Source organism: Gadus morhua, chromosome 1 (assembly GCF_902167405.1).
Source record: "Gadus morhua chromosome 1, gadMor3.0, whole genome shotgun sequence".
NCBI lineage: Eukaryota > Metazoa > Chordata > Actinopteri > Gadiformes > Gadidae > Gadus > Gadus morhua.
This window is the reverse complement of record NC_044048.1, coordinates 28,920,488-28,932,596: the sequence shown is the minus strand read 5'-3', so window position 1 is coordinate 28,932,596 and position 12,109 is coordinate 28,920,488. Positions and strand designations below refer to the sequence as shown.

Here is a 12,109-nt window from a genome sequence, read left to right as displayed (position 1 = left end):
AAACAAACAAAGAAATGCCTCGTGTATTTCCATTTATATCCAGTTGAAACAAAAAAGTTTTAGATTTTTATGTAACGTAATAAAGTCCTTGGTTGGTGTGGGCGGGACCATAGTAGAGTCAATCTTGAATCCTCCCTTCTGATTGGTCATTTAAAAACCTTACGTACGGCGGAACAGAGACGTGACGCCAAGACGTACATATCCGACCTGTCCTTGAAGCCACAACACAGGCAAGATGGTTGCATACTGGAGACAAGCCGGCATTAAGTAAATATAACGCAGACAACCTGTATTTTAATCAATGCGTTTCACTTGTTTACTGTTTTGAATGTGTGTATGGCGTTTAAATGAATATTGACTATGCGCTGTCGAGCAAGTTCGTTTGTGTAAATCGTCCTGTAGCCTGACAGCTAGCCTGATAGCAATGGCTAGCCTCCAGCCCATGGCTGAATGGGACATTGCGTTCAATGTAAATCTGTACATTCGTTGCCTGAAGATATATTGTAGTATTCGTCAATTAATTATAACATGTTTGATGTACAATGATCAGGCAATTTACGCATCGTTCGCTAATGTTCTTGACCGTCCTCTACCATTTAGCTACATTCGCTTCTCAGCGATCTGCGCAAGCGCAGTCCGCGCTGCGCTGAAGCCCACGCTAAGGGAGGCAGCGCTGAAGGCCGCCGAGTCGACCGTCAAAGTCGTCAAACCCAAAGTCGCTGTATAATTAAGTAAGTATAAGCAGTGTGATAATATTCTTCAAATGATCGAATCCCTTATCGAGGGACGTACATAAGTCTATTTAATGCTAATTGTTCTAAACTCGCAGAGGAAACTGACTGAATTAGGATAATTGTTTCCATGCACCACTATTGATCTTTGATGTCTATGGTATCCTGAACCCAAACTACTGGAGATGCTGATTTTGATGACTCTACTGTGAAATAAATCAGGCAGTATGATTACACGTCAAACTTTGCATAGAATATGAATGTTTTTCTTCATTTTGCTTTCTTTTCAGAGACCATGGTGTAGATAGTTTGTGTTGCAGGCATGGAAATGGTCAGTCATACCCAGGCCAGATTCTCTGTTATTGGATGAAGATGGACGACATCACGATGAGGGCTTGAGGGTCCAGAAACCCCAACTGGAGGCGCCATCCACCTGCTTTCATTTGTAACTGAAGAAAATGTATTAAATATATGGAAGTGGATATTCTTGTGAAGTTGTATTTTTTGCGAGACACCTTTTGTGGCATGCGTCCTTCACAATCCACAGAAGAAAAACTAATCACGTGAGGCTTTGTAGGTCATTCAAGATTTTATTTCAATACAAATTAAACAAGTACTTTCTTGGAGGCAGCAGTTTGATGTACCAAATAGGAAAATGGTATTTACATCATGGGTCAGAAATCGTAAGCGGATGAAGTCCTCTCCAAACGGGAAGACGGGGTTCTGTTTGATTTCACTTCTCCTTCAGAGCACAAGGTAGGATGGTCAACGTGTGAAAAATGTACATTTGTATAAACGGTCGACAACCCTGAAAGGCATGCATTGTGCCGTGGTGGGAAAAATGGTTAAACATCGGCTGTCGCTTAATGAACTTTTCTGTGCTTTCTATTACAGTACAATATGTATTGGTCGTCCAGCCGGTACCAAGCAATCTTAAGATTTCCTTTGCAGAGCGTGGTCTAACTTAATTCTGGTTAAGGGCATGAGGCAGTAAACACTCTACACTATGACAATAAATTGGAGCACTGAATAGAAACTCAAGAGGACTGACCTCAAACTGAGACGTATTCGGTTGGTCCAATGATACAATTATATACAAACTATTGCAGTGTCATGGTATCTGTTTTTTCCAGTACATGACAATCTCACATTTTAATAGAAGAAATCAACCATACCAACGACTTCCAAATGGAGCTCTTAGGCAGACATTCAACATTCACAACGTTATTTGCAGTTATGTTTGGTATGAGAACATACAATCTAATAAGTTATTTTAAATTTAAAGAGTGACATTTGTGGTGGATCTAATCCCTGTATAGACAATGAAACATTTGATTTGATGAACACCATAATTTATAATTAATAACGTAATACTTCCTTACATGGCATGCTGTTGAAGATGACCACCATCTTCAGGGCATCTCGGTGGCTTAATTTGACCCTCGTCAGTGCTAGGTGGGCCTAATGTTAAGAGGTAGCCCCATTTATTTTAATCCACAGGTTGTGCCCTTAAAAGTCATCTGAAATAAAGCTTCAACCCATAAAAAACACTGCTCAACCACCGTTACACACTGGCCCCTCACTGTCAGACGTCCTCGTTGCCACGGCGAGGACTAAATCAGGGACTCCTGCGAGGCTGCAATTACTTCCTCAACACCCCACCACCGACGCCACACTCTCAGCTGTCTTCCCTCTCGCGTGTCATCTTGATCATGGTCTCTGGCGAGCGGTAGAGGAAGATGAGCTTCTCACACATGATCTCCTCAAGCTCCATCTCGCCCGTCTCGCGCACCACGAAGATGTCGGTGCACAACTTGAGCACGCGGTCCACGCAGGGCAGCTCCTCATACATGATGGAGCGGGAGATGCCGCTGAAGGACTCCCGGATGAACTTGCCCACCACCAGGACCACGGACATGTACAGCCCCACGATGCTGAGGGACGAGAGGGACGAGAGGGACGAGGAGGAGGAGAGGAGAGAGGGAGGAGGAGGAGAGAGAGGAGAGGGAGGAGGAGGAGAGAGAGGAGAGGGAGGAGGAGGAGAGAGGAGAGGGACGAGGAGGAGGAGGAGAGGAGAGGGAGAGGAGGAGGAGGGAGAGAAGGAGAGAGAGGAGAGGGAGGGAGGAGAGGGAGGAGAGAGAGGAGAGAGAGGAGAACAGGGAGGGGAGAGAGAGGAGAGGGAGGGGAGAAGGAGGAGAGGGAGGGGAGGGAGGAGGAGAGGGAGAGAGAGGAGAGGGAGAGAGGAGAGGGAGGGGAGAGAGAGGAGAGGGAGGAGGAGAAGGAGGAGAGGGAGGGGAGAGAGAGGAGAGGGAGGGACGAGAGGAGAGGAGGGGGGAGGGAGGGAGGAGAGGCAGAGGGTTGGAGGAGGGTGGATGTTTGTATACGTCTATATATTATATTATATACAGTATAATACCGCCAAAATCCTGGTCACAGTAGATAAGACGATATCAGGTACGCGGTTGGATATCTTGGCTCCTTTAGACATACACAGTGTGTCTAAAGGTTTGGCTGGACATGAGGGATTGACCCCAGTACATGTTTGCCTGTGAGTTGAACACCCCAGCCACTGCACTGTCCTTCATGGCGACATATCTTTATAGATATAGATATAGAAATAGAGATAGATAAAGATGTATATGTACACTTTCCTGTGGGCTACCAAATAAGAAACCAGTGTGTATTATGAACCAGGGGAACTGTATTCCCCCTGTGACCGCCGGCTACCCACCCGTGACCGGCCAGGAAGCCCAGGCTGGAGGGGCTGACCTTCTCGTTGATCACCACCATCTCGATGCCCTTGCAGTCGCGGGCGGAGAGGTCGGGCCCCGGCACGCACTCCTCCACGCGCCACCACTGGTCCGCCTTCTCCTGGCTGCCGTTCACCCGCTGCAGGCGGAGCGACAGCGGCCGGAAGAAGCCCAGCGTCTGGTAGTCGTCAGGCCGCTCGGAGTGCTCTGGGGGAACGACAGAGAGGATGAGGCCATTTGGTTTAGCAGGATGAGAAGGATAACACTTCTTCCTCTTGCAGAAATAGTAATAAACACTAGAAATCACAAATGGGTTATTTAAAGGTCCCGTGGCATGCCACCAGGTGTGGGCTGATTAGCCGTTTCAAAGCCGTTTTGGAAATCTGCCCCTTATGACATCACAGGTGGGCGTGTCCACCTAGATGTGTGACGGATAGATGAGCAACGTTTGCTACGGTCCACTGGGTAGGCTGTTAGACTGATCTATCCAGCACACATCTAGGGGGACACGCCCACCTGTGATGTCCTAAGGGGCGGATTTCCAAAACGGATTGTAACGGCTAATCACACTGACACCAGGGTGGCATGCCCTGGGAGCTTTAAAATCATCTTTGGGTGTTTGTGTGAATGCATCCTGAGCAAATGAGAAAAACAACCCACCGACTTTCAACCTGGTGGCCATCTTGGATTCGACCCCTTTGGGCCCCCTGATGAACTTTGGCAGAAGGGACTGAATGATCCTGAACGACACAACGGCACTGCAAAGGTTAATGCTGAAACACACTCAATTAAACCCTTTACCTAACATCCATTAATAATTTACCAAGCATCACCATATTTAAAATTGTGCTTTTGAAATAATGTAACTTAAGTGTTAAAATGTGGGCTGTGGACTTTTTATAAACTCATTGTTTCTCTTAAAGGGGACCTATTATGCTTTTCGACTTTTATGACCAATAAACGTTGTTATAATGATTGATAGTCATGTTTAACCATACACAAAAAACTATGTCGATTTTCGGGAAACTCTTCCTCTCATCTGGGCGCTTTCAGCCTTCTCTGTCAACGCTCGGTTTCGTCCTTCTCCGCCCCCTCGCCCCCCTCCTGCCAACCCAACTGCGTTGTGATTGGTTACCTTCCTTGAAGCGCGCACGCGCGCGGGCAGATTTGACCAGGCATATGGGGGCGCGGCAGGAGTGCCTCTACGTAGATGATTTCCCGGAAATGTGAAGTGAATCACAAACGTTGTCCCAAGTGTTTAGCGCTCTGCACACTGCACAGCCACCCCAGACTGTTAGCAGGGAATACGTCGAAATGCATGTACGTCATTATTTGACACTTTAGTATGGTTAAACATGACTATCAATCATTATAACAACGTTTATAGGGCATAAAAGTCGAAAAAGCATGATAGGTCCCCTTTAAAGGTGCAGTCATCATGCTTATTTGTATAAAGCAGCTGTTCTCTACCTGAATACCAACAATTCGATTTATGTAATTACTCTTCAAGTAATCTTAGATCATAAAAAAAAGAACTTAACCCTTTGAAAAGGTTCTAAAAATGACTGAGGTCAAAGGTGAATGATACGACTGAGGTCAAAGGTTAACCCTCTGTGGGCACTCACACGGGCTCCTGGCTGGATCCTTTGAGCATCTGAACGATACTGTCTCTCAGGGTGCTGTTCAGATACTTCACCGTGTGCTCCCCGATCGACTCCACGGTCTCGGACAGAGTCGCATTCCTGTGGACAAGAGAAGAGACAGTCACACATCTATGAAGGAAGGGGGACAAAAGATTATTCAGGTTGCCCCTTTTGTTTCACACCGCACACGATGTGGTTTTCAGAGATGATTTGCGCCAATCCTGTGTTGTTGTCGCCCACTAGTGGCTGAAATCGTCATGGCACCTTTGCGTCATTCTAAATTGTGGAGCACCTTATAGTTTGTACGTACATAGTGTGTACATACACTTCCTTAACACTTTAATTATGTACATATATAAAATCCTATATCATTGCTCATCAAGAGGCATAGCACTATAACCAAAACACCATCTTCTCTCAACATTCCAAACACACTGTACTGTTGCGCTTCACAAATACAACAACAACAACTAACACCAGTGACCTCTGACCTGAGGAGGGTCCATCGCAGGGTCATGTAGAAGTAGGGGGAGCTACTGAGCTCGCGGATCATGGCCTCGCGGCTGGCGGGGCTGATGGTCCACATGAGGCTGGCGTCGCTCTTGATCTTAGCGAGCACCATGTCCTCCGCCTCGTAGTTCATGATGAACTGCATGGAGGCCTGGGGGGGGGGGGGGAGAGAGAGAGGGGGAGAGGGAGAGAGAGAGAGAGAGAGAGAGAGAGAGAGAGAGAGAGAGAGAGAGAGAGAGAGACAGAGAGAGAGAGAGAGAGAGAGAGGGGGAGAGAGAGAGAGAGAGAGAGAGAGGGAGAGAGAGAGAGAGAGAGAGAGAGAGAGAGAGAGAGAGAGAGAGAGAGAGAGAGAGAGAGAGAGAGAGAGAGAGAGAGAGAGAGAGAGAGACATAAAAGCATAATCAAGTTCCATTAGTAAAAGCATTGGAGTATCAATGTATTTGTCATAATGCAGTTTTACATTTAGAAAAGCTCAGCAATTTGACTATTGTCATTATTGTAATTTGGTTAGGTTTCACCCTCTAGTGATCTGTTTGAATAATAAATAATACAAAACAACTTTAAATATATTATATTAAATAATATATATATAGCAGGCCCTGCTAAGCACTGTTTGTGTCCATTACACGGAGAAACTGCCCTGTGTTGGGTTAGGGCCCGGGTTAAGGACTGTGGTTAGGGAGGAGGGTTAGGGACCGGTTTAGGGTTAGGGTTAGGATTAGGGGTTAAATCAGGTCTTACTGGATGCGTCGCGTAAATGTTGGTGAGTCGCACAAAGTCCGGTTCTTTGTACGGCACCAGGTTCTGTTCCTGGGCGCTCATTGAGAACAGAGGCTAGGATCACACAAACACCACGATATGTTACAGAATGACGACACCAACAGGATGAGTCACATGATTAACAATCTATAGGGTTAGAATGAGAATTGAGAGTTACAACAGTAAAATATAGACCTTGAATTCTTTTTGGACTTTTTACTAAAAAAGATCATCTGAGAAGATGCAATTAAGTGGACTTTGTAAAATAACTGGTTACATCTTTCAAACTATGTGATGCATCCTGTAAGCAATGACAGCCTCATCCTGACCTCATATCCTGCTATGCTGAGCTGGAGGGAGACGTCTAGTGGCTGATTGGTCACCCCGGCCGCGGACTTGACCAATGACATGAAGAGGAGCGGGAACCAGATGATGCTGATGAGAGCGAAGATGATGAAGCCGCCCATGCCGTACTTCACCAGCCTCTTCCTCTTCTGCCCGAGGACGCGGGGGTACTTCTGGAAGTGGACGAAGGATCAATACTTTGATTCTCACTCATCACCGTGCAAAGCAGGAGACGCGTCTGGACTGACGATGAGGACAGAGCTATACTCGTTATACTTTTATGTAAAGTACTCTGTTTAAATTGACATGATATTTAACAGAAATACTTTAGTGTGATACAAGGCTGCACAGTCAATACTGTAATACTAAAACACAACCCAGTGGATACTGGAATAAACTTGCCAATACAATATTTCAATTCACAGCATTATGATGTCAATTATCTCAGCATGTTATTAAACCTCGACTATTGATTCAGTGGTAACTGATCAATATACCTATTCACCATTCCGATGTTCGGTAAGACATTGTGAAACCCTCACAACTCACCTTATCCGACTCTCTCCCGCACTTGAGGATGAAGATGTTGGCGTAGATGTCGTCGACGCAGATCCAGCTGGAGAGGGACAGCGTGGTGTCGGTCCAGACCCAGTCCATCACCGCCCGCAGCTCCGTGAGGAACGGAACCATCCGGAACCTGAGGAGAGGGGGGGGGGGGGGGAGGAGAGGGAGAGGAGAGGGGAGGGGGGGGGGGGAGAGGAGGAGGAGATGATTGGAGTGGGGAGAGGAGGGGAGGCGGGGAGGAGAGGGGAGGAGAGGAGAGGAGAGGAGAGGAGAGGAGAGGAGAGGAGGAGAGGAGAGGGAGGGGTACGGAGGAGAGAAGGGGAGTCGAGGGGTGGGGGGAGAGAAGAGGACAGGAGAAGAGTGAACAGGATAGGAGTTGAAAAGAGAGAGAAGGGAGAAATTTGGAGGAATTTGATTATAAAAATCGAAAGGGGAAGATAGAACAAAAATTATTAAAAATATCGACGATAAAACGAATACATTTGAATCTAAACTAGTACAGATTTCACGTTGATTGTAGTATTCCATTATCTTCATATCAGGCATGGTGTGCAGTATAAATACAACCACACGATGTGGGTGTTTTTATGTATTTACTAGTTACACGCTGTAAACATTGAGCAGATAACGATCTTCCTATCAATGAACCCCTGGGATTGAACAAGCTCGCAGTACCCTTGGAAGAGGAAGAGGTTGATGTAGTTGTAGTTCTTGGTGAGGAAGTTGCCCAGGACACTGTTGGGGTAGCCACACTTGATCTGGTAGGCCGACAGTCCGAAGTAGATGCACTTGACAAAGTACCACAGCTGGGCGATGGGATTCTTGTTGAACCTCCTGTTGGAGGAAATGTTTCAGCGAGAATCCTCCACAAAGGTTAGAGAATGTTTTCATACATTCACAGACACAGAGCCAGCCTCGTAAAGAGAAACCCACCCAAACAACCAAACCGCGAGGGAAACACAGGCTACAGGAATGGCTGTTCCTGATTAGATCGGTGGATGCTTTGAGTGCTTTCAAATAGCGTGAGTGCTTACATTCTTAGCAATGGATCGCCCCAATGGGAGTCAAACCCCCAACCCAGCCAGTGTTAACACAACCATGGTCGACCCGTTGAGGCCACAGAGTATGAATTAAACGAATGAATAAAGTAATGAATTAATGAACGATTTAATGAACGAATGTCCGAATGAATGAATGAATGAATGAACGAACAAATTAATTAATGGATGAACAAACTAATGAATGAATAAATGAACGAATGCATAAATGCATAAATGAACGAATGAACGAATGAATGAATGAATGAATGAAGGTCCGCCCCCTGACCTTTCGGTGACCCCGGGCAGGATGAAGAACATCCAGAAGTGGATCCCGAACACCAGCGCCACCTGGAACACGCACTTTCCCAGCAGGGACTTCTTGAGGTAGAGCGCGCGGTCCACGATCATGGTGCCGAACTGCAGCAGCAGCATCACCAGGAAGGCCTCGGGCACCGTGTCCTCCGACAACGACTCCGTGAAGTCCACCGCACCGCTGTATTTCTGGGGGAAGCCAGTGCAATCGTTCACGCCCTCGGACACTAGGCCACCGTCACGGTCAAACCAAGTCGCCGACGGCAACGGCGTCGGCCGTTTTGACCCCCAAAAACGGGTTTGACGTTGGATCGTCACGTTGAAAATGTGACCGGTTTGGGACGTGCAGTTTATGTGTCAAGTGGTTTTGTATGTTAATATGCATTATCAAGATATGTTGTTGCATGTTGGACGATTTGTATTGAATTGATTGGAGATCAATTCAATTGATCCCCTTGATTGGAGATCAATTCAATTGATCCCCTTGATTGGAGATCAATTCAAGGGATCAATTCGTTTTTAAGCTGAATTTTCCTCTCAATTAAAAGATACATACCTTATCTCTGACCACTAGTGTGTGCTCATGAGTCTACTCTACGCTTTATATGCTGAATGTATAGAGAAAAGAAGAGACTTGAAGGTAAGAGTTGCACTTTACCCCGAAGGCCCCGTGACCATATATGGTGACGATGAAGTTGACGACGTCGATCAGGAACATGAGGGCGTAGACGTCACACACTGGGCTGTACTCCGGGTGGATGATGTCATAGAAGAACTGCCTGATGGGTAGGTAGATGTTCAGAGCGCTGTGGGGACAAAGAACAAAATGGGTCATTTGGACGTCTTACGGATTACAACAAGTCTTACATAGTCTAGTCTTACAGGTGAACAGAGAGAGAGAGAGAGAGAGAGAGAGAGAGAGAGAGAGAGAGAGAGAAAGAGAGAGAGAGAGAGAGAGAGAGAGAGAGAGAGAGAGAGAGAGAGAGAGAGAGAGAGAGAGAGAGAGAGAGAGAGAGAGTAAGAGAGAGAGAGAGAGAGAGAGAGAGAGAGAGCTAAGCAAGCTACACACACTGTGATATGTGTTGCTTCCCTTTATATCGGTACCTATGTTATCACTCTCTTCACAAAGTCACCATTCTCACCCGGCAAGATTTTAGTCATCAGAAAAAGCGGTTATAAAACATTAGACCAAAGATGGCCCTGTTTCACATGTTCATATTTCTGTGTTTGGTTTTTAACTTTTAAGTTTTTTTTGCATTGTATTTATTTATGAAAGACAAGCTCAGGCTGAGGAATATACCCATAATGACGTGACATAAGATTACACTAAACAGAAACAATTTGACAGACAATAAATCCAAAAAGGCCCAAACACAAAGATCTTAAAGGGGTGATATTACACCACCAGGTGTGAGCGTGATTAGCCATTATGATCCATTTGAAAATTGGCTTCTTCCCTGGGTTTCAGGGTCCACCTAGATGTACGATGGATAGATCAGCAACGTTTTCTATGGTCCACTCGGTAGGTCATTAGATCTATCCAGCGCACATCTAGGTGGACACGCCCACTTGTGTTGCCACTAAAACACAGGAAAAGGCAGATTTTCAAACGGCTTGACGTGGCTAATCACACTCCCACCTGGTGGTGTAACATCGACCCTTTTACAAAGAAACAGCAGCATGGACGTACACTTCCACGACGCCGGCCTTCACCATCAGCATCCTCTTGCTGATCTGCTGCCTCATCCTCTGCTTCCGGGTCAGCGGGGCCTTGTGGGAGCGCTTCTTCTTGGTCGGCTGCTTCTTCGGCTTCCCCTCTCCAGGGAGGAAGCACATGCAGAACTTTACTTTGTCGCCCATGGTTGATTGTGCACGTGGCCTTTGGTTGTTAAGAGTGGAAAATGTGATCTCGCTGTTTTTATAACAAACCATCAGCCGAGACGGATTGGGATGATTGAACAGGAAAGCTTATTCAACGGGATGTAAAAAGCGTTGATCTCACTAGTACACCCCTCCCCCTTGATTTGAAGGGGTAAGGGGAAGGGGTAAGGGGTAGAAATGGGTTTGGGCCTAAACTACACCACACTACACTACACTACACTACACTACACTACAGCACAACACACCAAACAGTCACATAATCAACAACGTACGCTAAAATATGATTTTAAAACTATGTTTTCATACCGTATTTTTAAATTTGAAACCGATTTAGAAGGGCTATAAAGACCGTCTTATTACCCCAGACCGCGTCGGGGGGTACTACTCACCGCTGGAACCCCCGGCGTCCTTCGGCCGGCGGCGGAAGAGGGACCCCAGCCGGCGCCGTCGCCCCCCCCCCCCACCGCCCTGGTCGCCCGCCCGCTCCGCGTTGCCCGTCTGCTTCTTCTTCTCCACCTTCTTCTGCATCTTCTTGAAGAAGTCGGGCATCTCCACCTCCTTGTTGTCCCAGAGGCCGTGGCACTGCGGGAGGGACGGCGCACGGACCTCATCAGACACCGCGCTTCCACGCCTTCTACGTTGTTGTTGTTATCGTCGGCCATTGTTCAGGACAACCTCACCGTGTGGATTAAGTCAACATCATCCCTGTATAATTCTTAGATATGTATCTTTTTTTCTAATCAATACTGATTTCTTATAGATTCCGTGTTACCAGGTTACCATGACGATAGTATTTAGTTTTGAATCAGATGATTAGCAGGTGATTAATAGTACTCAGCAACGTGTAGCATCTTATCCTAACTATCCCTGTTACGCACGGGGAACGGGTTAACCTAGTGATGGTTAGTGCTCGGCACTTGGTTCTATGAACATCCTCACCGTACAGGCAGAGATAATTGTTTCACTTTCTTCTGACAAATGTACGTCCTAAACTGCCCCCCCTCTAAACGCTGCCTTCAGGGGACGCGGTTCAGCGGGGATCGAACCCGGTACCTTGAGGATGGAGCGGTGGAAGAAGAGCGCGAGGAGCTGGATGAGGTCGAAGAGCACGTAGCCGTCCTTCTTCTCCACGCCGATGATGTTGGGCATGGCGAAAGGCCGGTCGGCGTTGATGCCGCGGTACGACGACGTCGTCCATGGGAAGAAGCCGAACTGGAAGAAGTACTTCACCACCACTGTCAGCTGAGGGCACAGCGGGGGGTGGGGGGGGGGTGACGCAGTCAGGACACGGCTCGGCCACAGATTAAACCAGATTACGACACTAACAGATAATGTCAGGTTCGGAGGCCAGGGGGATTCTGGGTAATCAAAGCTATAGGGTCACTGAGGTCCAGCGAGGTGCATTGTGGGTAAAGCCCCAAGCAATACCACGTTGTATCCATATGGGGTATCCCCGGCATATGCACTACAATCTTGGAAAGCACCTTCCACTGCCTCCTATTGACTGGCAATACTACTGACTTTTTGGACTAGTCGGTCATTTAGAAGAGGCTTTGATGGGTAACATCTGTAAC

The 12,109-nt window shown here is 46.9% G+C and overlaps 2 protein-coding genes across 2 annotated transcripts in view; one reads left to right on the top strand and one right to left on the bottom strand.

The window, feature by feature from the left end:
• The first annotated feature begins 133 nt into the window (after positions 1-133).
• Positions 134-1,213, top strand: atp5f1e (ATP synthase F1 subunit epsilon). The gene is made up of 3 exons (XM_030363836.1): positions 134-267; positions 601-731; positions 1,022-1,213. The coding sequence occupies exons 1-2, from the start codon at positions 236-238 to the stop codon at positions 725-727; spliced, it is 159 nt and encodes a 52-aa protein (XP_030219696.1). The 5' UTR covers positions 134-235; the 3' UTR covers positions 728-731; positions 1,022-1,213.
• A 99-nt stretch (positions 1,214-1,312) lies between these two features.
• The window catches only part of LOC115541991 (piezo-type mechanosensitive ion channel component 2), a 21,151-nt gene continuing 10,354 nt past the window's right edge, over positions 1,313-12,109 (bottom strand). Inside the window, exons 16-29 of the mRNA XM_030354034.1 lie at positions 11,589-11,777; positions 10,925-11,117; positions 10,345-10,471; positions 9,313-9,460; positions 8,629-8,843; positions 7,978-8,136; positions 7,288-7,435; positions 6,723-6,911; positions 6,376-6,468; positions 5,616-5,785; positions 5,107-5,223; positions 4,142-4,221; positions 3,463-3,688; positions 1,313-2,665 (exon numbers count right to left, since the gene is read on the bottom strand). Coding sequence (XP_030209894.1) covers positions 2,410-2,665; positions 3,463-3,688; positions 4,142-4,221; positions 5,107-5,223; positions 5,616-5,785; positions 6,376-6,468; positions 6,723-6,911; positions 7,288-7,435; positions 7,978-8,136; positions 8,629-8,843; positions 9,313-9,460; positions 10,345-10,471; positions 10,925-11,117; positions 11,589-11,777 — 2,310 coding nt within the window. The 3' untranslated portion in view covers positions 1,313-2,409. The remainder of the gene's footprint in view (positions 2,666-3,462; positions 3,689-4,141; positions 4,222-5,106; positions 5,224-5,615; positions 5,786-6,375; positions 6,469-6,722; positions 6,912-7,287; positions 7,436-7,977; positions 8,137-8,628; positions 8,844-9,312; positions 9,461-10,344; positions 10,472-10,924; positions 11,118-11,588; positions 11,778-12,109) is intronic.

Excerpts from the sequence above, each read along its gene's own strand:
- atp5f1e (XM_030363836.1), top strand. The coding sequence starts at position 236 with ATGGTTGCATACTGGAGACAAGCCGGCATTAA. Across the intron at positions 268-600 it reads TGGAGACAAGCCGGCATTAA|CTACATTCGCTTCTCAGCGA; the intron begins GTAAATATAACG and ends TCTACCATTTAG.